Source organism: Aotus nancymaae, unplaced genomic scaffold (genome assembly GCF_030222135.1).
Source record: "Aotus nancymaae isolate 86718 unplaced genomic scaffold, 86718_ANA_hifiasm-v0.15.2.pri h1tg000021l, whole genome shotgun sequence".
Lineage (NCBI taxonomy): Eukaryota > Metazoa > Chordata > Mammalia > Primates > Aotidae > Aotus > Aotus nancymaae.
The window spans coordinates 11,755,747-11,783,683 of NW_026988433.1; the positions used below are offsets into that span (position 1 = coordinate 11,755,747).

Sequence of the window (27,937 nt, forward strand, 5' to 3'; positions counted from 1 at the left end):
ATTTCCCTCATCCTGGCCCGGGTCCTGGGTCCATCTGCTCCAGGAAGGCTCTGGTGGCTCATGACGAGCTGCCCTGTGAGAGGGAAGAGGGTAGAGGCATGGCCTTGGGGGATGGCTCTGCTTGGATTTCTTGGGCAAGGATGAGGGGCCAGGGCTGACGTTTTGTCAAATCCAACCAACTTTGCAGAAAGGTCCTCTCTCTCTCCATCCCTGGAATCAAACGCTTCACTGTCCTTCCCTGGCAGAGGGCCTGTCCTGTGAGGGTTACATGGCCAGGCGGTTAGCTCGTGCTGGGTGCCTGATGAGAGCTCAGTTGAATGTTAGCTGTTGCTGTTTCCAGGCTGAACTATTGTCTCTTTGCATGATTTCTTTCTCCTGGACAGAGTGTTGGTAGCTTTCATCAGATCTTTGTAGGTTCAGAACACTGGCCTAGACTCTGTAGGCATCTGTGAGACAAGAAGCCCCTGGATGGGGGCTTGGTGGCTCACACCTGTAATTCCAGCACTTTGGGAGGCCAAGGTAGGTGGATCACCTGAGGTCAGGAGTTCAAGATTAGCCTGGCCAACATGGTAAAACCCCATCTCTACTAAAATACAAAAATTAGCCAGGCATGAAGGCGGGCCCCCGTAATCCCAGCTACTTGGGAGACTGAGATGGGAGAACTGCTTGAACCCGGAGATGGTGTTTGCAGTGAGCCAAGATCATACCACCGTACTCCAGCCTGAGTGGCTGAGACTCAGTCTCAAAAAAAAAAAAAAAAAAGAAGAAGCCCCTGGATGCACCTTGTCCTGTCAGATCCTGTGGCACTGAGGCCTGCGTCCCCTGGGCTCCTCTCTGCTGAGCTCTGGGGTTTCATGCCTGTCCCGCCAGCGCTGAGGCCACTGCCCTGGGTCTGAGGCATCTTTCCTCTCCGTCCTCCTCCAGACCAAAAAGACTGAGACTCCGTCAGAGCTGTGAGGGAGGCCCCGTCCAGATGCCAGCTTGCCAAGGAGGCTGATTAAAAGCAGCCTTGCCAGGGGCGGATGGCCCAGCGCCCTTGGCCTGGAGTAGGAATTGATAAGCAATTGTATTTCTGTTGGTGGAAAAAAAAAATCTTCATTGACTTTCCCAGGCACTGCCAGGCCTCATTTTCTTCTCAGGAACCCTTGCAGCCCTATCAGAGGCAGCTCTAGGATGGGGGAGAGACTGCCTGCCCTTGGGGACGCAGGCCACACGGCCAGGGCTGAGGGACACACCCAGGAGCAGGCTAGCTCGCCTGGACATCAGTCCTCCTGGGAACATTCCAGAGCATAGGCTACCTACCATAGCAGGCCATGGGCAACTGTATTAGTCTGTTTTTGTGCTGCTGATAAAGACACACCCGAGACTGGGCAATTTACAACAGAAAGAGGTTTAATTGGACTTATAGTTCCACATAGCTGGGGAAGCCTCACAATCATGGCAGAAGGCAAGGAGGAGCAAGTCCCGTCTTACATGGAAGGCAGCAGGCAGACAGAATGGGGAAGATGCCAGAGCGGAAACCCCTGCTAAAAACCATCAGATCTGGTGAGACTTACTACCATGAGAACAGTATGGGAGAAACCGCCCCCACGTTTCAGTGATCTCCATCCAGGTCCCTCCTACAACACATGGGAATTATGGGAGTGCAATTCAAGATGAGATTTGGGTGGGGACAGAGTCAAACGTATCAGCATCCAACAGGTAATTGTTGAAGTAACGGTTTCTGAGCACTTAACCAAGTGCCGGGTGTGATTCTGAGTGCTTGGTTCATCTAATCCTATGACTATCAGATGGGCACCGACTTGACAGGATGCTTTACAGGATTACTTTAAGCTGAACTTCAGGGGATCTGAGTTTCCTCTTCTGGGAGATAAGGATCATGAAAAGGATAAGTAAAGTAGCAGCAGCTAGGGACACGGAGAAATACTGAACTTGAGTTGTATTCTCTCATTGACAGGGAAGCCGAACCAGGGACAGAGCTGATGATTTCTTTCTCAGATACAGTAAGGGGGTGGGGGATAGAGGAATAGGAGATAAGACCTCCTGCCCCATCTGATCCCATAGCATATGAGGCCTCATCATCATAACTCCTATCATGACTACAGGTATTTTCTTTCCTTTTTTTTTAGAGACTGGGTTTCACCATGTTGGTCAGCTGGTCTCAAACTCCTGACCTCAGGTGATCTGCCCGCCTCGGCCTCCCAAACTGCAGGGATTACAGGCGTGAGCCACCGTGCCTGGCCTTTTCTTTCCTTTAAAATTTCTTTTTTTTTGCCCGGGCATGGTGGCTCACACCTGTAATCTCAACACTTTGGGAGGCCGAGGTGTGTGGATCACCTGAGGTCGGGAGTTTGAGACTAGCCTGATCAACATGGAGAAACCCCATCTATATTAAAACGCGCGCGCACACACACACACACACACACACCCTTTTTTTTTTTTGAGATGGAGTCTCCCTCTGTTCCCTAGACTGGAGTGCAGTGGCATGATCTTGCCTCACTGCAACCTCTGCCTCCTGGGTTCCAGTGATTCTCCTGCCTCAGCCTCCTAAGTAGCTGGGATTACAGGCGCCCACCACCACGCCCAGCTAATTTTTGTGTTTTTAGTAGAAATGGGGTTTCACCATGTTGGCCAGTCTAGTCTGGAACTCCCGACCTCAAGTGATCCACCCGTCTTGGCCTCCCAAGGTGTGGGGATTACAGGTGTGCACCACTGCACCTGGCCTGAATCGGACTATTCTGGATTCTTTATGGAACTGAAATCTTACCATACTTGTTTCTCAGTATCTGGCTTGTTTCACTTAGCGTCTGTCTTCACGGTTCATCTGTGTTGTAGCGTGAGTCAGTTTCCTTCCTTTTGTGGCTGCATAGTATTCTGTTGTGTGGCTCTGCCACATTTTGTTTATTCATCGTCTGTTGATGGACACTTGGTTATTTCCACCTTTTGGCTATTACGAATGATGTTGCTGTGAACACTGGTGTACAAGTATCTTTTTGGGTCTCTGCTTTCAATTCTTTTGGGTCATACCTAGGAGAGGAATTGCTGGTTATATGGTAACTCCATGTTTATGTTTTTGGGGAACCACCAGGCCGCCTCACTGTTTGAATTTGCAGTTCTCTCACTGTGCGGTTGAGCATCTTGCCACATGATTGGATTCTTTGGTGTTCTTTTACCACACTCTGTGCATGAATCAGGCCCGTGTCAGTGCTGGAACATCGTGTTTTTCCCTTTTCCCTTTCCTATTGGACTTTCCCTGCTACCTGCTTGGCATAGTAGCTATTCCATCAATCCTTCTCTGTCCGAGAGGGCTGAGGGACGTTTTCTGCCTCTCAGCCAGATCCTCCAGGGAGCTCTGTCTTTCCGCTGTCTGTACCTTCCTCTCTGTTCCCCACCCACCACCACCCAGTGTCATCAGAGATACCATTTTATTCATTCAGAAACTCTCTACTGAGTCCCTTCTGTTTTCCTGGGACCAACAGAGAGACCCTTTGTGATATGGGTGATTGGCATGGAGTGGCCATCATCCACAGGTGTCTGTCCCTGGATGTACTCCCTGAATTCCAGCGGTACCTGTGACATTTGTCCAGCAGAATTTGTCAAACATGTGAACCAAAGGTTAATGTTCTGTCCCAGAGACGGTAAGATTTGCCAGCCTAAGGGGATGTGTTAATCTTTTTTTTTTTGTGGGGGATGAGTCTTGTTCTGTTGCCCAGGCTGGAGTGCAGTGGCGCGATCTTGGCTCACTCATTGCAACCTCTGCTTCCTGGGTTCAAGTGATTTCCTGTCTCAGCCTCCTGAGTAGCTGGGATTACAGGTACCTGCCACCATGCCCGGCTAATTTTTGTGTTTTCAGTAGAGATAGGGTTTCACCATGTTGGCCAGACTGGTCTCGAACTCGCGACCTCAGGTGATCCACCCTCCTCGGCCTCCCAAGGAGGCCTTTTTGTTTTTTCTTTTCTTTTTTTGAGACGGAGTCTCATGTTGTTGCCCAGGCTGGAGTGCAATGGTGTGATCTCAGCTCACTTCACCCTCCGCCTCCTGGGTTCAAGCGATTCTCCTCCCTCAGCCTCCTGAGTAGCTGGGGTTACAGGTGTGTGCCACCATGCCTGGCTAATTTTTGTATTTTTAGTAGAGATGGAGTTTTACCATGTTGATCAGGCTGGTCTCAAACTCCTGACCTTGTGATCCACCTACCTGAGCCTCCCAAAGTGCTGAGGTTACAGGCGTGAGCCATTGCACCCTGCCTTTTTTTAAAAAAATTGGGATAAAAATTCATATAACATAAAATTGACCACTTTAAACATATAGTTTAGTAGCATTTAGTACATTCGCGATGTTGTGCAACCATTACCTCTCTCTAGTTTCAAAACATTTTAATCGCCCCAAAAGGAAACCCCGTACCCCTTAGCAGTCATTCCCCACACCTGCTAACGTCACCATCCCCATAGGCCTAGGCAACCACTTAGTCCACTTTCTGTCTCGAGTCGCGTGTTCTAAAAATTTCATATAAATAGAATCATATAGCCGGGCGCGGTGGCTCAAGCCTGTAATCCCAGCACTTTGGGAGGCCGAGGCGGGTGGATCACGAGGTCAAGAGATCGAGACCATCCTGGTCAACATAGTGAAACCCCATCTCTACTAATACAAAAAAAAAATTAGCTGGGCACGGTGGCACGTGCCTGTAATCCCAGCTACTCAGGAAGCTGAGGCAGGAGAATTGCCTGAACCCAGGAGGCGGAGGTTGCGGTGAGCCGAGATCGTGCCATTGCACTCCAGCCTGGGTAACGAGCGAAACTCCGTCTCAAAAAAAAAAAAAAAAAAAAAAAAAAAAAAAAATAAATAGAATCATATATATATGACCTTTCGTGACTGGCTTCCTTCACTTAGCACAATATTCTAGAGCTTCATCCGTATTGTGGCATATACTTGATTCCCCCACCCAACCTTTTTTTTTTTTGAGACAGTTTTGCTCTGTTGCGCAGGCTGCAGTGCAGTGCATGATCTTGGCTCATGCAACCTCCGCCTACCGGTTCCAGCGATTCTCGTGCCTCAGCCTCCTGAGTAGCTGGGATTACAGGCGTGTGCCACCATGCCTGGCTAATTTTTGTATTTTTAGTAGAGGCAAGGTTTCACCATGTTGGCAAGACTGATCTGGAATTCCTGTCCTGAAGTGATCTGCCTGCCTTGGCCTCCCAAAGTGCTAGGATTACACGTGTGAGCCACTACGCCCAGCGCACACCATATTTTGCAAGATTTTTTTAGGATGTCAACTGGAGGCAGGAATTAGACAGCAGCCTGGGCCAGGAGGAGAGGTGCTCCTTCCCTGTCGCTGCCCGCAGGAGCCGGGCTGGCTGACCCTTCCTTTCTCTACAGGTGGCTCCGCTGCCGGATGGGAGTGCCCCAGTGTGCTGGATGAAGCTGGCACATGCACCATGTCATCATGTGTCTCTAGCCAGCCCAGCAGCAACCGGGCCACCCCCCAGGATGATCTGGGGGGCAGGGGCAGCAGCAGAAGCAGCGAAAGCCAGCAGCCCTGTGCGGCCCTGCGGGGCCTCTCATCCTTGAGCATCCACCTGGGCATGGAGTCCTTCATCGTGGTCACTGAGTGTGAGCCGGGCTGTGCTGTGGACCTCGGCCTGGCCCGGGACCAGCCTCTGGAGGCCGATGGCCAAGAGGCCCCCCTCGACACCTCCGGGTCCCAGGCCCGGCCCCACCTCTCTGGTCGCAAGCTGTCTCTGCAAGAGCGGTCCCAGGCTGGGTTGGCAGCCGGCGGCAGCCTCGATATGAACGGACGCTGCATCTGCCCATCCTTGCCCTACTCGCCTGTCAGCTCCCCGCAGTCCTCACCTCGGCTGCCCCGGCGGCCCACAGTGGAATCTCACCATGTCTCCATCACGGGTATGCAGGTGCGTGAGTCGGTGGTAAGCCGGGTCCTGGGGGTCCCCGGTGCCCTTCCCTGCCCCTAGCAGGGTCTCTTTGGAAGGATGAGGTCCCCCAGAAGGATTTGAGTGCAACACTTGACCTGGGAGTTGACTCCAGAGACCCTGGGGGGCGGCTAGGGCCAAAAGGGGGCCCTAGGGGGGTTGTGAATCAGCATGGGTAAGGGAAGGCAGTCAGCAAAGCATGGGTTATGGAGCTGGTTACCAGTGTGGAGTGTGGGCCGCTGGGGCTTGTTCCTTGGGGGCAACCCTGGGGAACGGCACAGAACAGCAGCCTCAGGGTTATCCTCCCAGGGGCGAGGGAGCTGGGGTGTTTACACTCATGGGTGAGGGCTGCTGGGGCAGGTGTGTGTGACCCGCTGTGGGTATGGAAAGAGCAGCGGCAGGGCCAGAGGGAGCCTCCAGCAAAGAGACTGAGGTGCGGGTGAGCGGAAGGTGTGAGGGAGTGAAGCGGTCACTGAAAGCCTGGCGACCACCCACCTGGCCGAGCATGTGTTAGCACCAAGTACTGAGTTCAGCACTTCGTGACCATTTCCCACAGGACTCCCTACCGTGAGCTCTGGGGGACAGATTAGAATTCAGATCCCCACCGGGGTTCACAGGGCCCTGTGTGGTCTGGCCCTTCCCCACCCCTCCTGCCATTCTGTTGCCTGCTCCCTAAGCTCCCTCCGCCTTCTTCGCATACCTTGGAATCCAAGTTGCCCGCCTGGGGTCTTTATTCTTGCTGCCCCTTCTGTTTGGAACCATCTCCCCCCCACCCCACGCCAGCTTTGTAAGGCCTGTTCCATCTAATGTCCAAGTCTCATCTCCAGTATCACCTCCTCCAAAAGGCTTCCTGGGCCACCCTCCCTAAAGCACCCCCCAGCCTCTCTCTACCCCGTGGCCCTATTTGCTTTCCTTCATGACATTCGTCAGCATCTGATGATCTGTGTGTTGGTTTCGTTGTTTATTGCCTGTCTTCAGAACGTAATCTCCATGGGAACATTTTGTTCACCCCCAACCCCACTCCCATCCCCAGCGCCTAGCAGTGCTTGGCATGTAGCAGGAGTGCAAAAATATCTGTTGAAGGAATTAATGAATTTAATTGGAAGAAGACTCAACATCAGGATAGGTTTCTAAACAGGCTGATTTTTTTTTTTTTTTTTTTTTTTTTTTGTGATGGAGTTTTGCTCTTGTTACCCAGGCTGGAGTGCAATGGTGCGATCTTGGCTCACCACAACCTCTGCCTCCTGGGTTCAGGCAATTCTCCTGCCTCAGCCTCCTGAGTAGCTGAGATTACAGGCATGCGCCACCATGCCCAGCTAATTTTTTGTATTTTTAGTAGAGACGGGGTTTCACCATGTTGACCAGGATGGTCTCGATCTCTTGACCTCGTGATCCACCCGCCTCGGCCTCCCAAAGTGCTGGGATTACAGGCGTGAGCCACCGCGCCTGGCTGATTTTTTTTTTTTTTTTTAGACGCAGTCTCGCTCTGTCACCCAGGCTGGAGTGCACTGGCTTGATATTGGCTCACTGCAACCTCCGTCTTCCAGATTCAAGTGATTCTCCTGCCTCAGCCTCCCTAGTAGCTGGGACTACAGGCGTGTGCCATCACACCCAGCTAATTTTTGTATTTTTTTTTTTTTCACTAGAGATGGGGTTTCACCATGTTGGCCAGGCTGGTCTTGAACTCCTGACCTTAAGTAATCCACCCGCCTCGAGCCTCCCCAAGTGCTGGGATTGCAGATGTGAGCCACCGTGCCCAGCCAAAGGGACTGATTTTAAAGGGGCTACGGGGGCTACATTTTGAAGGCTAGGAAAAACTTTCATCATTGGAGAGGGGCCCTGGAGAGTTCAGAGCAGGGAGAATTCACAGCGTGAGCCAAAGACAGAGCTAGGACCCATGAGCAACGCCTCCTTTTTAGCTTAGCTTCTTTCACAGCATCATGATTTTGAGATTTATCCATGTGGTGGAGTATATCCATAGTTCCTTTTTATTGCTGAATAAATTCCATTGTATGGATGTACGACAGTTTGTTTATCCGTTCACCTGTTGAAGGGCATTTGAATTGCTTCCAATTTTTTATTATTACAACTAAAGCTGTTATTAATGTTTATATGCAAGTCTTCGTAAACAGATTTTCACTTCTATTGGGTAGAATGGCCTGTGGTATGGTAGGTGTTAAGAAACTGCCAAGGCCCGGTGCAGTGGCTTGTGCCTGTAATCCCAGCTACTTGGGAGACTGAGGCAGAAGGATCGCTTAAAACCAGGAGTTTGAGACCAGCCGGGGCAACATAGCAAGACCCATCACTCCAAAAAACAAAACAGGCTGGGGTGGTGGCTCACGCCTGTAATCCCAGCACTTTGGGAGGCCGAGGTGGGCAGATCACTTGAGGCCAGGAGTTGGAGACCAGCCTGGCCAACATGGTGAAACCCTGTCTCTACTAAAAATACAAAAATTAGCTGGGCATGGTGGCACGTTCCTGTAGTCCCAGCTACTTGAGAGGCTGAGGTGGCAGGATCTTTTGAACCTAATAGTTTGAGGTTACAGTGAGCTGTGATCTTGCCATTCTACTTTAGCCTGGAAACAGAATGATACCCTGCCTCAATACCTTAAAAAAAAAAAAGAAAAAAAGAAACTGACTGTTTTCCAAAGAGAGTGCACCCTTTTACATTCCTACCAGCAGTGTATAAAAATTTCATTTGCTCTGCATTCTTCCACTACTTGGTCTGATCAATCTCCTTTTTAATTTTTCTTTGAGACAGGATCTCATTCTGTCACCCAGGCTGGAATGCAATGTGATGCAATCACTGCTCACTGTAGCCTCAATTTCCCGTGCTCAATCAATCCTCCCACCTCAGCCTCCTGAGTAGCTGGGACTAAAGGTGCACGCCACCACGCCCAGCTAATTTTTGTATTTTTTTTGTAGAGACGAGTTTCACCATATTGCACAGGCTAGTCTTGAACACCTGGGCTCAAGCAGTCCACCTGCCTTGGCCTCCCAAAGTGCTGGGATTACAGGTGTGAGCCACCTCACCCAGCCTGATTAGTCCTCTGGAGTTTCGGCAGCCTAGTGGCTTTGGTTTTAATTTAGGTTTACCTGATGACTAGTGATGGTGAGTGTCGTTTCCTGTGCTTATGTCCACTTGTGTATTTTCTTTGGAGGAATTTCTGTTCAAATCTTCTGCCCATTTTTAAATGGGGTTGTTGGTCATCTTATTGAGTTGTAAGGGTCCTTTGTCTAATATCTGTGCTGTGAATCTGAAGTTTGAGGCTTGCCTTTTTGTTTACTTCCTTGCTTTCCTTTCTTTCTTTCTGTTTCCCTTCCTTCCCTTCCCTTTCTCTTTCTTTTTCTCTTTCCCTTTCTCTTTCCCCTGCCTTCCCCTCCCCTGCCCTCCCCACCCCGCCTCTCTCCTTCCCTTTCCTTCTCTTCCCTTTTTTTTTCTCTTTTTTTTGTTTTTTTAACAGTCTCACTTTGTTGCCAAGGCTGGAATGCAGTGGTGTGATTATAGCTCACTGCTACCTCAAACTCCTGGGCTCAGGCAGTCCTCCTGCCTTGACCTCCTAAAGTGCTGAGTTTACAGGCATGAGCCACTGTACTTGGCCGTTTTCATTTTCTTCATAGTGTATCAAAGAACCAAAGTTTTGGCCAGGCGTGGTGGCTCATACCTATAATCCCAGCACTTTGGTGGGTGAATCACCCGAGGTCAGGAGTTCAAGATTAGCCTGGCCAACACGGTGAAACCCCATCTCTACGAAAAAAAAAAATACAAAAATTAACAAGGCGTGGTGGCACACGCCTGTGATCCCAGCTACTTGGGAGGCTGAGGCAGGAGAATCACTTGAACCGAGGAGGTGGAGGTTGCAGTGAGCCGAGATCACGCCATTGCACTCCAGCCTGGGCGACAAAAGTGAAACTCTGTCTCAAAAAAAAAAAGAACCAAAGTTTTAATTTTGGCAAAGTCCAATTTATCATTTGTTTCCTTTTGTCTGTACTTTTTTGTATTGTCTAAGAAACGCTTGTCTACCCTAAGGTCACATAGATTTTCTCTTCTTTCACTTTATGTTTTCACAGGACAATGTAGCCAAGGATGACTTGTTTGATTTAAAATTTACTTTTTAAAAGTAGGAACAACCTTCTAAAAAATGGGTTTTACAAGAATACACAGTATGTGGTTACATTTTGACGAAGTGCAAGAAGCAAAATCTGCGCTGTTAGAAGTCAGGATAGTGGTCACCCTGGGGAGGGGCAGTGGGTGGGAGTGGTTTCCGGGGAACTGGGGATAGTCTCTTTCTTGATTTGGGTTCTGGTTACCTGTGTATGTTTAATTTAGAGGAATGTATCTAGTTGCAAACTTTTTTTTTTTTTTTTGAGACACAGTTTTATTCTGTTGCCCAGGCTGGAGTGCAATGGCAGTCTCGGCTCACTGCAACCTCTGCCTCTGGGTTCAAGCGATTTTTGTGCCTCAGCCTTCCGAGTAGCTGGAATTACAGGTGGCCTACCACCATGCCTGGCTTTTTTTTTTTTTTTTTTTATTAAGACGGAGTCTTGCTCTTGTTGCCTAGGCTGGTACAATGGCGTGATTTTGGCTCACTGCAACCTCTGTCTCCTGGGTTCAAGCAATTTTCTTGCCTCAGCCTCCTGAGTAGCTGGGATTACAGGCATATACCACCACAGCCAGCTAATTTTTGTATTTTTAGTAGAGATGGGGTTTCACCATGTTGTCCAGGCTGGTTTTGAATTCCTGACCTCAGGTGATCCACTCGCCTTGGCCTCCCAAAGTGCTGTGATTACAGGCATGAACCACCGTGCCCAGCCTGATTTGTATATTATGAGTAGAGATGAGATTTCGCCATGTTGGCCAGGTGGTCTGGAGCTCATGAACTCAAGTGATCCTCCCACCTTGGCCTCCCAAAGTGCTGGGATTATAGATGTGAGTCACTGTGCCTGGCCTCTAGTTGCAAACTTGAAATTCATTTTCCATGTGTCTCTGCTTACTCTCTAGGACTGTGTGCAGCTGAATCAGTATACCCTGAAGGATGAAATTGGAAAGGTAAATATCCCCGGAGCCAGGGTGGTTTTCTGCATTCATTGGGGGCATTGAGGTACTATGGAGGGGATGGGGTAAAGCTGCGAGCAGGAGAGGCGTCTTTGGAGGCAAGGTTGGTGGAGGGGGTTTTGTCAAATTAAATATGTTTCTGCAGAAGCTCAGAAAGCTTCCAGAGAAATTTCATATGACCTTGGTGATAGTTACATTCCCATCACATTTGGGGTTTTATGTCACCCTGAAGTACTCTGACATCTAGTTTTGCTTTTGTTTTAGCCAAGGGGGGTATCATTACCATGGTCAAAAATCTGAATGCCAATAGAAAACAAGTAAGTAACAGAAAGGAGAGAGGCATGCCAGGTGTAAGGCAGTAGGGAGTGGTAGTAAGGCAGTAGGGACTTGGCAAACCATTAACATATGGAAATGAGGGCTACATATATGGCAAACCATTAACATATGGAAATGAGGGCTACATATATGGCAAACCATTAACATATGGAAATGAGGGCTACGTATATGGCAAACCATTAACATATGGAAATGAGGGCTACATATAGCTAGAGCTTCCAATTTTTTACAAAAGAAACTAGGTATCTGGATTTTTTTTTTTTTTTGAGACAGGGTTTCTCTCTGTCACCAAGGCTGGAGTGCAGTGGTGCATTCTCAGCTTCCTGCAACCTCTGCCTCCTGGGCTCAAGTGGTTTTCCTACCTCAGCCTCCCAAGAAGTTGGGACTACAGGTGTGCACCACCACACCTGGCTAATTTTTGTATTTTTTGTAGTGACAGGGTTTTACTATGTTGCCCAGGCTGTTCTCAAACCTGACCTCAAGTGACCTACCCGCCTTGGCCTTTCAAAGTGTTGGGATTACAGGTGTAAGCCACTGTGCCTGGAAGGAATATGGATTTTTATATCAGATCTTTCTTTGTTTTTTTTTGAGACTGAGCCTTGCTATGTCACCCAGGCTGGAGTGCAGTGCTGTAATCTTGGCACACTGCAGCCTCCGCCTTCTGGGTTCAAGCAGTTCTCATGCCTCAGCCTCCCAAGTAGGTGGGATTAGAGGTACCTGCCACCATGCCAGGCTAATTTTTGTATTTTTAGTAGAGACAGGGTTTTGCCACGTTGGCCAGGCTGGTCTCCAACTCCTGACCTCAAGTGATTCGCCTGCCTTGGCCTCCCAAAGTGTTGGGATTACAGGTATGAGCCACTGCACCTGGCCCAGATCTTTCTGTTTATAAATGTTGGCAATTAATCTGAACTTTGTGAAAACCTGGGCTCCAACAAAGTACAGTTGTGGGACAGATTTGACCAATGGGCTGTCGGTTTGCACCCTCTGTATTAGGGTTCTCATTTTGCAGATCTTAACTTCTGGATAGTATATCATGGGCATCTCCCTTTATCCAGGGCTCCTATGGCGTTGTCAAGTTGGCCTACAATGAAAATGACAATACCTACTATGTGAGTATCCGCATTCTCCTCCCTGCCCCCATCCTTATCCACAGAAGAGCTTCCTTTCTAGCACTCAGCTTGCTGGAAAGTTTTCATAGCTGTTGTCTTGTTTTATTCTTAGGTCATGTTTATTTAGTGCCTTAGGAAGGAAGTGGTATGCCCATTTTTCAGATGGGAAAATGGGGAGGTGAGGTGATTAGCCCAGGAGTTACTCATTCAACAGAAGGCATTTCTGCCCTTCCTCTGAGCTGTCATCTCTGCATCCTCCGTAGTACTGAGAACAAGGCAGCAGGGACAAAGATGCCTGCGTGGGTGGCTTTGGAGTCAGTCCAGCATAGGCTTGAACCTGACTCTACTGTGTGCCAACCATGTGTCCTTGACAAGTGCTACTTCCCCACATGTAAAACAGCTGAGCCTCAGTTTCCCCATGTGTAAAACAACCAGTCCTGCCCTTCTTTTGCCCATTGCTCCAGCTCCCTCGTGTTTTGATTCGATAGCAGCAAGTCCCGAGGCTCGTGGTTTCCCCCCTGGGAGAGCTGACTGTGGGCCTCAGGAATACCTCAGGGCTGGAGGCACCCCAGGAGTCTAGCCTCCCCACACCTCATGGCTGCTTGACCCCCTCTGGTAATGAGGGGCTTACTCTGTTGTCCTGAGCCTGCCAGGGGTCCAGGAGCTTGGGCCAGCCTTAGAGTAGACGAACCCTCACCTCACCTTCCTCCTCCTCCTCCTGCCTGCTTTAACCAGGACCTGGGGTCTTTTTTCCTGCAGGCAATGAAGGTGCTGTCCAAAAAGAAGCTGATCCGGCAGGCCGGCTTTCCACGTGAGTTTGGACGGCCTTTGTTCTTAGGTGCGGGTGCTGGGGCAAGACAGAGCAGAGCCCCTTAGATGGGAACTGTTGCAGAGGGTGCCCTGGGTGGGCACCCCATCCCGCTCAGGGCTTCCTCCCGAAGTCAGAGCTTGACTTCTTGCTGAGGTTGTTTATTTTTTTATTTTATTTTTTTTTTGAGACGGTGTCTCTCACTCTGTCTCCCAGGCTGGAGTGCAGTGGCATGATCTTGGCTCACTGCAACCTCCATCTCTGAGGTTCAAATGATTCTCCTGCCTCAGCCTCCTGAGTAGCTGGGACTATAGGCACGTACCACCACGCCCAGCTAATTTTGTATTTTTTGTAGAGACAGGATTTCACCATGTTGGCCTGGATGGTTTTGATCTCTTGACCTCGTGATCTGCCTGCCTCGGCCTTCCAAAGTGCTGGGATTATAGGGGTGAGCCACCACGCCCAGCCTCTTTATTCATTTTTTCTTAAAAATATTTATGGCTGGACAGTGGCTCATGCTTGTAATCCCAGCACTTTGGGAGGCTGAGGTAGGTAGGTCGCTGGAGGCCAGAAGTTCAAGACGAGCCTGACCAACAAGGTGAAACCTCATCTCTACTACAAATAGAAAAATTAGCCAAGGGTAGTGGCGCATGCCTGTAGTCCCAGCTATTTGGGAGGCTGAGGCACAAGAATTGCTTGAACCTGGGAGGCGGAGTTTGCAGCGAGCCTAGATCACACCACCGGACTTCAGCCTGGGTGACAGAGCAAGACTCTGTCTCAAAAAATGATAAAATAAAAATATTTATTAAAGTTATATAGGTATGAAGTAAAAAAAATCCAGTAGAGGAAAACACTCTGGCAATTCCTCAGAAAGTTAAACATGGTGTTACCATCTGATTCAGTAATTTCACTCCTACTTACATACCCAAGAGAACTGAACATACTTGTTCACACAGGAGCTTGTATGTGAATGTTCATAGCAGGTTTAGTCACAATGACTAAAAAGTGGAAACAATTCACATGTTCTCAGCGAATGAATAAAGTAGATGTGCAACCAATGGAATATTATTCAGCCATAAAAAGTAATGAAGTACCAATTCACGCTCCAACACAGAGGAGTCTTACAGACATTATATTAAGTGAAAGAAGCCTGGCCGGGTGCAGTTGCTCACACCTGTAATCCCAGCACTTTGGGAGGCCAAGGCAGGTGGATCACCAGAGGTCAGGAGTTCGAGACCAGCCTGGCCAACATGGTGAAACCACGTCTCTACTAAAAATAAAAAAATTATCCAGGCATGGTAGTGGGTGCCTGTAATTCCAGCTACTTGGGAGGCTGAGGCAGGAGAATTGCATGAACCCGGGAGGCGGAGGTTGCAGTGAGCCGAGATCATGCCATTGTACTCCACTCTGGGCAACAAGAGCAAAACTCCATCTCAAAAAAAAAAAGAGGCCTAACACAAAAGGTCACATATTATGTGATTCTATTTATGTGGAATACCCAGAATAGGCCAATCCATAGGAACAAAAGTAGATTTGTGATTGCTAGGGGCTCTGGGGGACAGGGGACATGATGGGTAAATGACAATAGATATCAGATATATATATGTATATATTTAGGGAGGCATTGAAAGTATTCAGTAGTCGGCCAGGCACAGTGGCTCACGTCTGTAATCCCAGCACTTTGGGAGGCCGAGGCGGGTGGATCACGTGAAGTCAGGAGTTCAAGACCAACCTGGCCAACACAGTGAAACATCGTCTCTACTAAAAATACAAAAATTAGCTGGGTGTGGTGGCACTCGTCTGTAGTCCCAGCTACTCAGGAGGCTGAGGCAGGAGAATCACTGGAACCCTGGAAATGGAGGTTGCAACGAGCCGAGATCATGCCACTGCACTCCAGCCTGGGCACACACCTGTAAACCTAGCACTCTAGCACTTTGGGAGCTGAGGTGGGCGGATCATGAGGTCAGGAGTTCGAGACCAATGTGGCCAATGTTGTGACACCCCATCTCTACTAAAAATGCAAAAATCTGCTGGGGGAGGTGGTGCACGCCTGTAATCCCAGCTACTTGGGTGGTGGAGGCAGCAGAATCGCTTGAACCCAGGAGGTGGAGGTTGCAGTGAGCCGAGATCGCGCCACTGCATTCCAGCCTGGGTGACAGAGCGAGACTCCATCTCAAAAAAAAAAAAGGGTAAATTAAAAAAATTTAAATACCATGAGGTATTTGAGTAATATCTACCAAAAAAAAAAAAAAAAAAAGCCAAAGCATAGGAGGGCGTATAATGGAGGAGAGTTTCTTGCTCTTCTCCCTTCTCCTACAGGCAGCCTTGGCTTTTAGCACTGTTAGTTGCTGGTAACTCCTGTGTGTGGTCAGATGACAGGCCTGCAGGTGAGTGTATCGGAGGCTGCTTCAACGTAAGCTCCCTGCCTGCGTTGCTGGGCAAAATGTCAGCTTGGGCCAAAAAGAGAAATTAGATCAGAACACACAAACCCCATCCTAACTGTGGGACCCTCGTTTATCCTGCGTATCCAAACACTGCACCAGGCAGTAATCCTTGTGTCACTATTATCCATTTTTGACATCTGCTTCCGACTTCTTCCAGTGACTGTGGAGGATTTCGCTTGCTTAAACACTCCGAGTTCTTACCTCCTGTCTTAACAAAATAACAAAAGGTGTGCTATAACAACGTACCGGAGACTGGGTGGCCTAACCCACAGACATTTATTCTTCACACTTCTGGAGGCTGCTTCGTAATTAGCACCATCTCAGGTGCGGTGCGGTGGCTCACGCCAGCCTTTGGGAGACTGAGGTGTGTGAATCACTTGAACCCAGGAATTGGAGACCAGCGTGGGCAATGTAGTGAGACCCCCTGTCTCTACCGAAAATTTAAAAATTAGCTGGGCATGGTGGTGTGTGCCTGTAGTCCTAGCTACTCGGTAGGCTGAGGTGGGAGGATCACTTGAGCCTGGGAGTTTGAGGCTGGAATGATTCTTGATTGCACCACTGAACTCCAGCCTGGGAGACAGACCGTGTCTCAAAACAAAGAAACAAACATGGGTAGTGCCTTCTTACCGAATCCTTACATGGCAGAGGGGCGAGGCAGCTCTCTGGGGTCTCTTATAACATTCAGGAGGGCTCCACCCTCCCGACCTCCTCTCCTGCGGAAGTCCCATGTCCTAATACCATCACACTGGGGATCAGGTTTTCACACGAGAATGCTGGAGGATCACAAACATCCTGACCATAGCACCTCCCTTTCTCCAGCAGGCTGGCCAGCTCCTCTGTGGCCACACACCCACCACTTCCCGTCACTGCATGGCGAGTGTCTCCCACCTCCCCACGCTGTAAGAGGAGGCTGTTCTCGCCCTCCCTTTTCCTTTGAACTCAGCGTCTCTTCTTTCACATCCCCCTTCTGACACCTGCACTTTTGCTTTGCCTTTTCCAAGGCCAATCACATCCCAGTTCTGTTCTGTTAATTACACTTAGAGCCTTCCTTACACAGGATGTGTGCCATCATGAGGGTTTCCACTGTGGGCCTGTACATCCTTGTGACTGTTTGCCTATTATTATTATTAGTATTTTGGAGACAGAAGTTTTGCTCTTTCGCCCAGGCTAAAGTGCAATGGCACGATCCCAGCTCACTGCAACCTCTGCCTTCTTGTTTCAAGTGATTCTCCTGCCTCAGCCTCCCGAGTAGCTGGGGTTATAGGTGCCCGCCACCACGCCCAGCTAACATTTGTATTTTTAGTAGAGACGGGGTTTCACCACGTTGGCCAGGCTGGTCTCGAACTCCTGACCTCATGATCCACCTGCCTCGGCCTCCCAAAGTGCTGGGATTATAAGTGTGAACCACCTCTCTTGGCCCCGTTGGTTTATTATTTACTGGAGGGTCAGGTGGTGACCTGAGTGCCTCTCCTTTCTGGCGTAACCTTTTGTTTTTCTCTCCTGATGCTTGCTTCTTTTCTTCTCCCTGGCTTCGTTTTACATCTGTACTATTTCTTTTCTTTTCTTTTTTTTTTTTTGAGGTAGAGTCTCGCTCTGTCACCCAGGTGGAGTGCAGTGGCATGATCATGGCTTACTGCAAGCTTGACCTTCCTAGGCTCAGGTGATCCTCCCACCTCAGCTCTTGAGTAGCTGTGGACCACTGGCACGTGCCACCACACCTGGCTAATTTTTTGTAATTTTTGTAGAGTCAGGGTTTCGCTGTGTTGCCCAGGCTGGTCTTGAACTCCTGGGCTCAAGCAATCTGCCCACCTTAGCCTTCCAAAGTGCTGGGATTGTAGGCATGAGCCACAGTGCCCAGCCAGCCATCTGTGCTGTGAGTTAAGGAGATAAGGGATCACGTTGATGTCTGTTTTATGGACTATGAAAACTGAGCCCAGAGGGGGCAGCGACTGACTCATGCTGGGGTGTTGAGGTTGCTGAGCTAGGCTACAGTTGCCGCAGCACTCCTGCCTCTCACCATGGACTGGGGCATGGACTGGGGATGTGACTGGAAGGAGGGAGTTCACAGGACGACTGAGGCCTCCGCCCTCACTCACTCGCAGCAGCAGAGGAGGCTGACGAGGAGAAGGCTAGTTAAAGCCCCTGGTGGCAGCAGCCCCTCCAGCCCTGCAGAGACCCTCCCGCTTTTGTTAGCCCACCTGCGGCTGCCTTCTGCAGAGGAAAGTCTCTTTGCCCTGACCCTTGGTCCGTTTCTGTCTCCTCCAGGTCGCCCCCCACCCCGAGGCACCCGGCCGGCTCCTGGAGGCTGCATCCAGCCCAGGGGCCCCATTGAGCAGGTGTACCAGGAAATCGCCATCCTCAAGAAGCTGGACCACCCCAATGTGGTGAAGCTGGTGGAGGTGAGGGTGGAGGCGCCGAGGAGGGAGGGAGGCCCTGGCTTTTTTAATCCCCAAACACCCGCCTCTGGTTTCCAGGGAGAGCCAGTCACACCAGACCTCTCACTGCAGGGCTGAGTCGTGTTTACCGCTCCCCGAGACTAGTTATTACTCACGTTTCTTTTTTTTTCCTCTTCTTTCTTTTGCCTGCTTCGTTTTTCTGTCAGGTATTTGTGACTCTCACTTTACAGACAAAGAAATTGAGGCTCAGAGGGATCCCTTCACCCATTTCTGTCTCTTCAAAACCGGTTCTCTTTCTGCTTACACATACGGGTAATCGTAGCGCCAAAGCAGCCACACACACGATGTAACAAACGGCATGGCTGTGTTCCAGTAAACCTTCATTTTCAAAAACAAGGCCGGGCCCAGTGGCCCACACCTGTGATCTCAGCACTCTGGGAGGCCGAGGCGGACAGGTCATTTGAGATCAGGAGTTTGAGACAAGCCTGGCCAACATGGTGAAACCCTGTCTCTACTAAAAATATGAAACAAATAAACAAAAAATAAATAGGCAGAGGGCTGAGTTTGGCCCGTAGGCTGTGGTTTGCCAGTCCCTGCTCTACATCGGCAGTTCTCATACTGTTAGGTGTCAGGACCCCTCTGTACTCCTAAAAAACCCCGTCTCAACTAAAAATACAAAAACATTAGCTGGGCATGGCGGCGGGTGCCTGTAATCCCAGCTAATTGGGAAGGCTGAGGCAGGAGAATCGCTTGAACCTGGGAGGTGGAGGTTGCTGTGAGCCAAGATCACGCCATTGCACTCCATTCTGGGCGACAAGAGTGAAACTCTGTCTCAAAAAAAAAAAAATTTTTTTTAAGACCCCCCATAGCACTTTTGCTTATATGAGTTATATTTATTAATAGCTACCACATTAGAATTTAAAACTCAGAAAAATAAATTTAAACTATTAATTCATTTAAAAACAACAGGCTGGGCATGGTGGCTCATGCCTATAATCCCAGCACTTTGGGAGGCTGAGGTGGGAGGATTGCTTGAGGCCAGCAGTTTGAGACCAGCCTGAGCAACATGGAGAAACCTCATCTCTGCAAAAAATTTAAAAAATTAGCCAGGTGTGGTGCTGCACACCTGTGGTCCCAGCTATTCCAAAGGCTGAGATGGGAGAATCACTTCAGCCCAGGCGTTCAAGGCTGTAGTGAGCCATGATTGCACCACTGCGCTCCAGTCTGGGAGACAGAGTAAGACCCTGTCTCTAAAAAAGAAAAGAAAAAAACAAAAAGACAACGATAAGCTTATTACATATTAACATGAATCACACATTTTTATGAAAAATAAAAAGTAGAGTGGCTTAGTTTTTCATTTTTGCCTTTTTTTGGTTAATGTTTGGCTTAATAGGAGACATTTAGATTCTCACATCTGCTTTTGCATTCAATCTGTTGTGATATAACATATCAGGTTTCTGGAAAGCCCTGTAGACTAGTGGAAGAGAGTCAAAAAGGCAAATACTCTCTTTATTTTAAAGTGAAAATGGTGAACCTTGTAAACTCCCTGAAAACATCTCGGGGATCCCCAGAAGTCTCCAGGTCATGTTTGGAGCACCTCTGGTCTAGATGACAATGACTTGTCACCATGCTGGACGTTCAGAGTACCATGGGAGTACAGGGCAGCCAGCTCACTGGGAGAGGCTGGGAGGGGCCTCTTAGAGGAAATGACGTTTGAGGTGGCCATGGTTGTTCCCTGGATGAGAAGTCACGGAAAGGCATTGCAGGGCAGGGACCTACATGTGCAAAAGGCTGGAGGCCTCTATTTGGGGGAGTACATGCTGCCTTCGGGAGATGTGAGGGCTAGCTACCACCTTGCCGGTGACTCATCTGGTGCAGAACTCTAGGTGGACAAGGCCCGGGTGTGCCTTCCCCACAGGGCATCGCTCAGGACTTCAGGCTGCTTGCCCGGGCTCTGCCTACGGTGCCTCCCTTTCCCGGGGCCTGCTGTCTTCTTGATCTTGGGTGCCTGGAGAAAGCGGACGTGATGGGGAAGAATCAGGGGGACTGGTCTAGCCAGAAAGGCTGCATTTGTTTCTTTCCAAAGAAGAGAGATGGCAGTTGCAGGCCATCACTACCGGTCACACTAAGTGTCACAGTCTTGACTCACTGGTGCTGGAGTTGACCGTCCTTGAGGAAGCCCAAGGGCGTTTGGTTAGAGAGTGGCCCTGGGTCTTGACAGGGTATCTTTCTCTCTGCTACCCTACGGCATTTGGCCTTTCCACCCAACAAGACTCTTTGCCTTCTGTTTGTTCATTCATCAGATATTCCCTGGGCACCTACTGTATGCCATACCCTGTACGGGATGCCACTGAGGAAACCAAGGTGGATGTAGCCTGCTGCCTGCCCTTTGGAGAGAGAGAAAGTGCTATGGCTGTTCCCAGCAGGGAGACGTCATTTCCCGTGGGGCCAGGGGCAATGGGGAGGCTTCATGGAGTTACTTGAGCCCAGATGGGATTTGAATTTTCACCCATAAGACCATTGTCTCCTAGGACATGGGTTGGATTCTTACTCAAGCAAGAGACATTTCCGGGGGCGGTGGGGGGGGTAGTATTTTGCCCCCTTCCTTTTGCATCTTCCTTTCTGAGTGTTCGGATCCCTGAGGATCAGACTAAGATGCGTTTATTTTCCAAATAGCCATTAGGATCTCACACTCTGGAGTTTTCCCTATGCCCTCCATCTTAACTGGGAAACTCACTGCCAAGTGCAGCCCTTCTGTTGGCAAACGTAGCCATGTGGATGCTGCTTCCTTCCTGCTCATATCTGTTCTCTCTTTTTCTCCCCCGCCGTCCATTTCCTGCCTGTTCTGTGTGGCTGTGCCAAGGTCCTGGATGACCCCAATGAGGACCATCTGTACATGGGTAAGGAAGCCCTTTTCCTCTGCCATCCTCACTCAGGCAACACACCTGCCAATGCCCAGGGGTCCTCTCGAGGCAGCCCGTGCCCTGGCCCCTCCCACCAAAGATAGCTTTCCCCTTCCTGGTCCAGCTGGCCCCACCGGAGGCCACACTATGGTTGGGATCAGGAGGCGGAAGGGAGTTCTTGCTGGAACTTTATCTGGATCTCTTCTTCATTCATTTGCATATATTTATTTTTCTGAGACAGGGTCTTGCTCTGTTGTCCAGGCTACAGTTCAGTGGCGCACAGCTCACTGGAACCTTGATCTCCCAGGCTCAAGCGATCCTCCCACTTCAGCCTCCTGAGTAGCTGGGATTACAGACATGCACCACCATACCCAGCTAATTTTAAATTTTTTTTTTGAGATAGAGTTTTGCTCTTTCGCCCAGGCTGGAGTGAAGTGGCGTGATCTCAGCTCCCTGCAAATTCTGCCTCCTGGGTTCAAGTGATTCTTCTGCCTTAGCTGGGATTACAGGCACACACCACCACACCTGGCTAATTTTTGTATTTTTAGTAAAGATGGGATTTCACCATGTTGGCCTTGCTGGTCTGGAACTCCTGACCTTGTGATCTGCCCGCCTTGGCTTCCCAAAGTGCTGGGATTACAGATGTGAGCCACCTTGCCCGGCCTAATTTAAAAATTTTTTGTAGAGACAGAATCTTACTATGTTGTTCAGCCTGGTCTCAAATGCCTGGACTCAAGAGATCCTCCTGCCTCCCAAAGCATGTATTTATTGACCACCTCCTATATGGTGGGCACTGTTTTAACATTGTATAGGAAAATCTATAACCAGCATCCCAAACTCATGATTTCATGGATATTATCATCTAGGACAAGGCTAAAAAATTAAAAACAGTCAATTAAAAAAAAAATTAATTTATATGGCATATAGGTATGGCCAAATTATCAACATAGTAGGCAAATCAATGAAATTTGGGGAGATGCAGTAGAAATCGCAATCTGTCAAAAGTCATTTTGTTCCAGCATGGCATTCTTAGCATAATTCTCTCAATTGGGACCTGAGATCCAGTTCAGAATGGCTTTGAGCTGTTTCTGAGGCATGCCTTTGTTCATTCAACAAATGTTACAATTTGTCAGATCTGCTCTAGGTTCATCAGGGACAACATTCAAAACCTCCTGTCCTCAGGGAGCCCACCTGAGCATGATGCATGGGTTTCGAAAGCGACACCACCATAACAAAACAAAAACCCCGAGCAGGGCACAAGGGGCCTCGAGTTTTGGGTTGTGGGGTGGAGAAATACAGTGGCTCCACAGGGACTATCTCACCGAGGTGACATTTGGGCAGAACAGTAGGGACCAGGTGGCAGAGGGTATTTTACAACATTGTAAAGAACTTGGGTCAGGTGCGGTGGCTCACATCTGTAAACCCAGCACTTTGGGAGGCCGAGGCGGGTGGCTCACCTGAGCTCAGGAGTTTGAGACCAGCCTGGGCAGCATGGCGAAACCCGTCTCTACTAAAAATACAAAAATTAGCTGGGCGTGGTTGTGTGCACCTGTAATCTCAGCCACTTGGAGTCTGAGGCACGAGAATCATTTGAACCTGAGAGGTGGAGGTTGCAGTGAGCTGAGATGGTGCCACTGCATTCCAGCCTGGGCAACAAAATGAGACTGTCTCACAAAAAAATTAAAAATTTGGCTTTGATTCTGAGAGTGATGGGAGCCATTGGCGGGGGTTGAGCTGAGGGGTGGAATGAGTATAAGAAGAACATGGTCCAAGCCTCTAAGAGGAGTTTCCTGATCTGCTTGAGCAGGGCAACTGCAGAGACAGTTTTTCACTACTCAAGGTGGCAGTTGCAGAAAGGAGCCATGCTAATTTGGGATATGTGATTCCAGTGGTTTTGAAAATCCTGACATGGTTATATTTTACTTTCTAGCCACAGCGGTGTGAGCCTGAGACAGACAGGGCAGTGCATAAGGCCAGGTAGTAGGTGTCAGGAAGGCTCTGCAGCCATAGGCCTGACACACAAAGGGCAGAAAACTCAGCCCAGGTGCGGTGGCTCATGCCTGTAACCCCAGCACTTTGGGAGGCTGAGTTGGGAGGATCACTTGAGGCCAGGAGTTCAAGACCAGCCTGACCAACATGGTGAAACTCCGTCTATACTAAAAATACAAAGTTAGCCAGGTGTGGTGGCACATGCCTGTAATCTCAGCTACTTGGGAGGCTGAGGCAGGAGAATCGCTTGAACCTGGGAAGTGGAGGTTGCAGTGAGTCGAGATTGTGCCATTGCACTCCAGCCTGGACAACAGAGAAGACTCTGTCTTCTCTGTCTTAAAAAAAAAAAAAAAAGAGAGAAAAGAAAAAAAAAGGTAGAAAACTCGATCTCTATTTCTGGAGGTTAAAAAATTCCCACCCACTGCTCAGCCCCAAAAGTGGTTGAACTGTCAGTGACTGAAAATAGACCTGTTTCAACAGGCCACCCTCCCTCATGCCACCTGATTTATGGTGCTTGGGTGGGTGGGAGGATGGTGCAAAAATTCATGAAGCTTGCAAGTTAAGACTTAAATAGCAGGAAAGGCCGAAGCTGAGGGGGCTAGCGCTGGGTTATCTGGAGAAGCTGTACCTTAGCATTACCTTTGCTTTTAACTACAGCCTGAGGCAACGGCAAATCTGCCCTAACTCACATTGGTTGATGCTGTGAAGACAGGGAAGGTCTGGGAGAGTTCAGTTCTTTCCTGATCAGAATCTTTAAGTCTTCTTTTTGTCTGAGTAGCTTCTCCGCTCCCCTTGGCCTCCTCAGGCCTTGGAGAGCTTTGAAACAACCCTTTGGTTTCATTTAAAAAAAAAAAAAAATTTGCCTGTAATCCCAGCACTTTGGGAGGCCAAGATGGGTGGATCACCTGAGGTCAGGAATTTGAGACGAGCCTGACCAATATGGTGAAACCCTGTCTCTACTAAAAATATGAAAATTAGCTAGGTATGGTGGTGGCACCTGTAGTCCCAGCTACTTGGGAGGCTGAGGCAGGAGAATTGCTTGAACCTAGGAGGCAGAGGTTGCAGTGAGCCAAGATTGTGCCACTGCACTCCAGCCTGGGCAACAGAGCAAGACTCCATCTCAAAAAAATTTTTTTTTAAAAATTTTTATGGGGACATGGTAGGTGGATGTAGTTATAGGGTACATGAGGTGTTTTGATACCAGCATGCAATGCATTCTTACATCTTGGAAAATGGGGTATCCCCTTTGGTTTCTGTTACATGCTCATCTCATTATGAGTGTATGACTCCAGAACAACAAGCAACCCCGAAGTCATTCCCTGGATTTTGAAATCTGTGCTTTTTTTTTTTCTTCCTAAAGTACAGCCTTGTATTCCCAGTTATGCTTGTCATAGCAGAATCAAATTAACTATACCATGTGACCCAGCAATTCCACTCCTAGGTATATACCCAAAAGAACCGAAAACAGATATCCACACAAATGCGTGTACACGAACGTTCACTGCAGCACTATTCACAACAGCCAAAAAGTAGAAACAGACCATATGCCCTCAACAGACGAATGGACAAAGAAAATGTGGTCTATCATACAATGGAATATTATTCAGCCATTAAAAGGAATGAAGCACTGATCCATGCTCCAGTGTGGATGAACCTCAAAAACATGATGCTAAGTGAAAGCAGCCAGACACAAAAGGCCACATAGTGTACATTCTATTTACAGGACATGTCCAGAACAGGCAGATCTGTAGAGACAGAAAACAGATTAGAGGTGGCCAGGTGCTTGAGGGAGGGAAGAACGGGGAGTGACGACTGCTAATGGGACGAGGTTTCCTTTTGAGGTGATGAGAATGTTCTGGAACTAGCGATGATCGCATAACACTGTGAATACACTAAATGCCACTCAATTACATACTTTTAAAATGGGTAGTTTTATGTGATGTAAATTTCAATCTCAATTTTTTTTTTTTTTGAGACAGAATCTTGCTCTGTTGCCCAGGCTGGAGTGCAGTGGTGTGATCTTGGCTCACTGCAACCTCTGCCACCCAGTTTCAAGTGATTCTTGTGCCTCAGCCTCCCAGGTAGCTGGGACTACAGGCACCTGCCACCATGCCTGGCTGATTTTTATATTTTTAGTAGAGATGGGGTTGTGCCATGTTTGCCAGACTGGTCTCGAACCCCTGACCTCAGGTGATCTGCCCGCCTTGGCTCCCAAAGTGCTGAGATTACACTGGCATGAGCCACCGTGCCCAGCTACTGCCTTGTTTTCTTTGATTAGTGGATCCTGGGCCAATTTGAGTGCTAGAAGTCAAGCCAGACTGGAGTTAGGGACGTCAGAAATCCCTGGTTCTTTGCCTTCTGATGGAAATTTAGCAAAGCAGGACCTTGGCCAGCTTGGTTCAGTGGACTGTTCTTCTCCCCAGCTCTAATATTAGTTTCTGTCTTTCTCGGTGTTCCTGGAGGTGGTTGGGAGGTGGGGAGGACAGAGAGATGGATGTTCATTTTCCCATGTAACAGCACTCCCTTTTCTTTCTTGCAGTGTTCGAACTAGTCAACCAAGGGTGAGTGTCCCAGCTCCCGGCACGGGTGATGTGAGAAGCTTCACCAGCTGCGTAGCTGAGTGAGGTGCCGCCGGGCTCTGCTGGTGAGAGAGGGCAAGGGCTGGGCGGATCTGGTTTGTGTTTCACGCGTGTGTCGACCTTTCAGGCCCGTGATGGAAGTGCCCACTCTCAAACCACTTTCTGAAGACCAGGCCCGGTTCTACTTCCAGGATCTGATCAAAGGCATCGAGTACTGTAAGCAGGGCCTGTGGGAGGACTCTCACCCGGCAGGCAGTTAGCATTACGAGCTTTGGGTGCAAAGTGGAAACTGTCTTATTTTCTTCCTGGAGCACAAGGAGGTGGGTGGGTGGACTGGGGTTCTCTAGAGAGACAGAACTGATAGGATATGGATATATATACACACACACATAAAGAAGAGTTTATTTTATTTATTTATTTATTTTTTGAGACGGAGTTTCGCTCTTGTTGCCCAGGCTGGAGTGCGATGGCATCATCTCGCTCACTGCAACCTCCGCCTCCTGGGTTCAAGTGATTTTCCTGCCTCAGCCTCCCGAGTAGCTGGGATTACGGGTGTGCACCATCATGCCTGGCTATGTTTTTTTCTTGTATTTTTAGTAGAGATGGAGTTTCTCCATGTTGGTCAGCTGGTCTCAAGCTCCCGACCTCAGGTGATCCGCCTGCCTCAGCCTCCCAAAGTGCTGGGATTATAGGTATGAGCCATCACTCCTGGCTAAGGGGAGTTTATTAAGTATTAACTTACAGGATCACAAGGTCCCACAGTTGGCTCTCTGCAAGCTTGAGGAGCAAGGAGAGCCCGTCTGATTCTCAAAACTGAAGATCTTGGAGTCCGATGTTTGAGGGCAGGAAGCATCCAGCACGGGAGACAGATGCAGGCTGTGGGGGCTAGGCCTGCCTCACCTTTCACGTTTTATTCTGCCTGCTTTATATTTGCTGGCAGCTGATTAGATTGTGCCCAGCAGATTAAGGGTGGGCCTGCCTTTCTCAGCCCACTGACTCAAATGTTAATTTCCTTTGGCACCACCCACACAGACACACCCAGGATTCATACTTTGTATCCTTCAGTCCAATCAAGTTGACACTCAGTATTAACCATCACAGCGGGAAGCAAAATTGTGTGAGATGAAGAATCAGGGCCAGCTGCAGAGAGCCACCCTAGGGCCATGGCCCAGGCAAGTCAAAACCCTTCTTCCTGCCACTCGGAAAAATGAAGAGCAGTAGCAATAGTGACTATTTATTTAGCACTTTGTGTGTGCACCAGGCACTGTTCGGGGCTCTACTTTTTTTGTCTCTTATTCCTTCCAGCCACCCAGGGATCAGGGTCCTCTTAACCTCCTGGAACCTTAGTTTCCTCATCTGTAAAATGGGGATAACATATCTCTCACCAGGGCTGAGAGATCAGCCAGTACACATCAGTGGTTTGATTGGCAGGTGTCCTTTCTGCTTCTGCTTATTAAACATCTTAGCTCTTTTTTTTTTTTTGAGATTCTTGCCTGTTGCCCAGGCTGGAGTGCAGTGGCGTGATCTCAGCTCACTGCAACCTCTGCTTCCTGGGTTGAAGTGGTTCTTGTGTCTCAGCCTCCAAAATAGCTGGGATTACATGCACCCGCCACCACGCCCAGCTAATTTTTGTGTTTTTAGTAGAGATGGGGTTTTGCCATGTTGACCAGGCTGGTCTTGAACTCCTGACCTGAGGTGATCTGCCGCCTTGGCCTCCCAAAGTTCTGGGAGTACAGGTGTGAGCCACCGCGCCCAGCCATCGTGTTAGCTCTTACCCGTGCCTGTCACATAGGATGGTTGGAGGTTTAATTAAATGTAAAATGTGAATGTGAAACACCTAATGCAGGACTGGGCCCCTTACTTGGTGCTCTGCAGAGGGAGCTGCTGCTGCTTTTACAGAAATCATCTTCATGGCAGTTGGGTCTTCCAGGCTGTAGAATTGTCCTGTGTCATGGGCTGATACCCAGCCAGGAAGAGTTAGCCAAGCCCCTAGTTCGGCTGTGTGGTTCACATTTCAAATCGGCCTGCTCAGGTCATTGTTGGTTTGGTAAATCAGCTGAGTGTTGGCTGTTGGTAAATGAAACTATGTTTCACCGTCAGTCTCACTCAGAGCTGGGAGCCAAGCCCAGCAAAAACTTTCCATGCACTGTCACTTGTGCCTTAATAAATAACAGGCCATTACGAACTGCTATTGGCAGTTTCATGTTCATCGTTGAGAAAGGGTGGGGCGATGGTGAGTTGATACTTCCTTAAAGACACTCTTTTCCCCTCATCTTTTAGAGCATGTGAGTGCTCAGCGGGTTTGGGGAGAGGAAGGTTGGAAAAGGCCTGTCTGTGGGAAACAAGGCACCGGAGGGTGCCATGCTTGTGTCTCCAGGCCATGTGGCCGCATG

At 49.0% G+C, this 27,937-nt stretch overlaps 1 protein-coding gene across 7 annotated transcripts in view; it reads left to right on the forward strand.

The window, feature by feature from the left end:
• CAMKK2 (calcium/calmodulin dependent protein kinase kinase 2) overlaps positions 1 to 27,937 on the forward strand; it is a 59,095-nt gene that overhangs the window by 13,077 nt on the left and 18,081 nt on the right. For all 7 annotated transcript variants that reach the window (XM_064379691.1, XM_064379695.1, XM_064379696.1 and 4 more), the window contains exons 2-9: positions 5,374 to 5,906; positions 10,927 to 10,974; positions 12,372 to 12,425; positions 13,185 to 13,236; positions 17,943 to 18,076; positions 20,937 to 20,973; positions 25,505 to 25,526; positions 25,672 to 25,760. In XM_064379691.1, coding sequence (XP_064235761.1) covers positions 5,433 to 5,906; positions 10,927 to 10,974; positions 12,372 to 12,425; positions 13,185 to 13,236; positions 17,943 to 18,076; positions 20,937 to 20,973; positions 25,505 to 25,526; positions 25,672 to 25,760 — 910 coding nt within the window. In that variant the 5' untranslated portion in view covers positions 5,374 to 5,432. The remainder of the gene's footprint in view (positions 1 to 5,373; positions 5,907 to 10,926; positions 10,975 to 12,371; positions 12,426 to 13,184; positions 13,237 to 17,942; positions 18,077 to 20,936; positions 20,974 to 25,504; positions 25,527 to 25,671; positions 25,761 to 27,937) is intronic.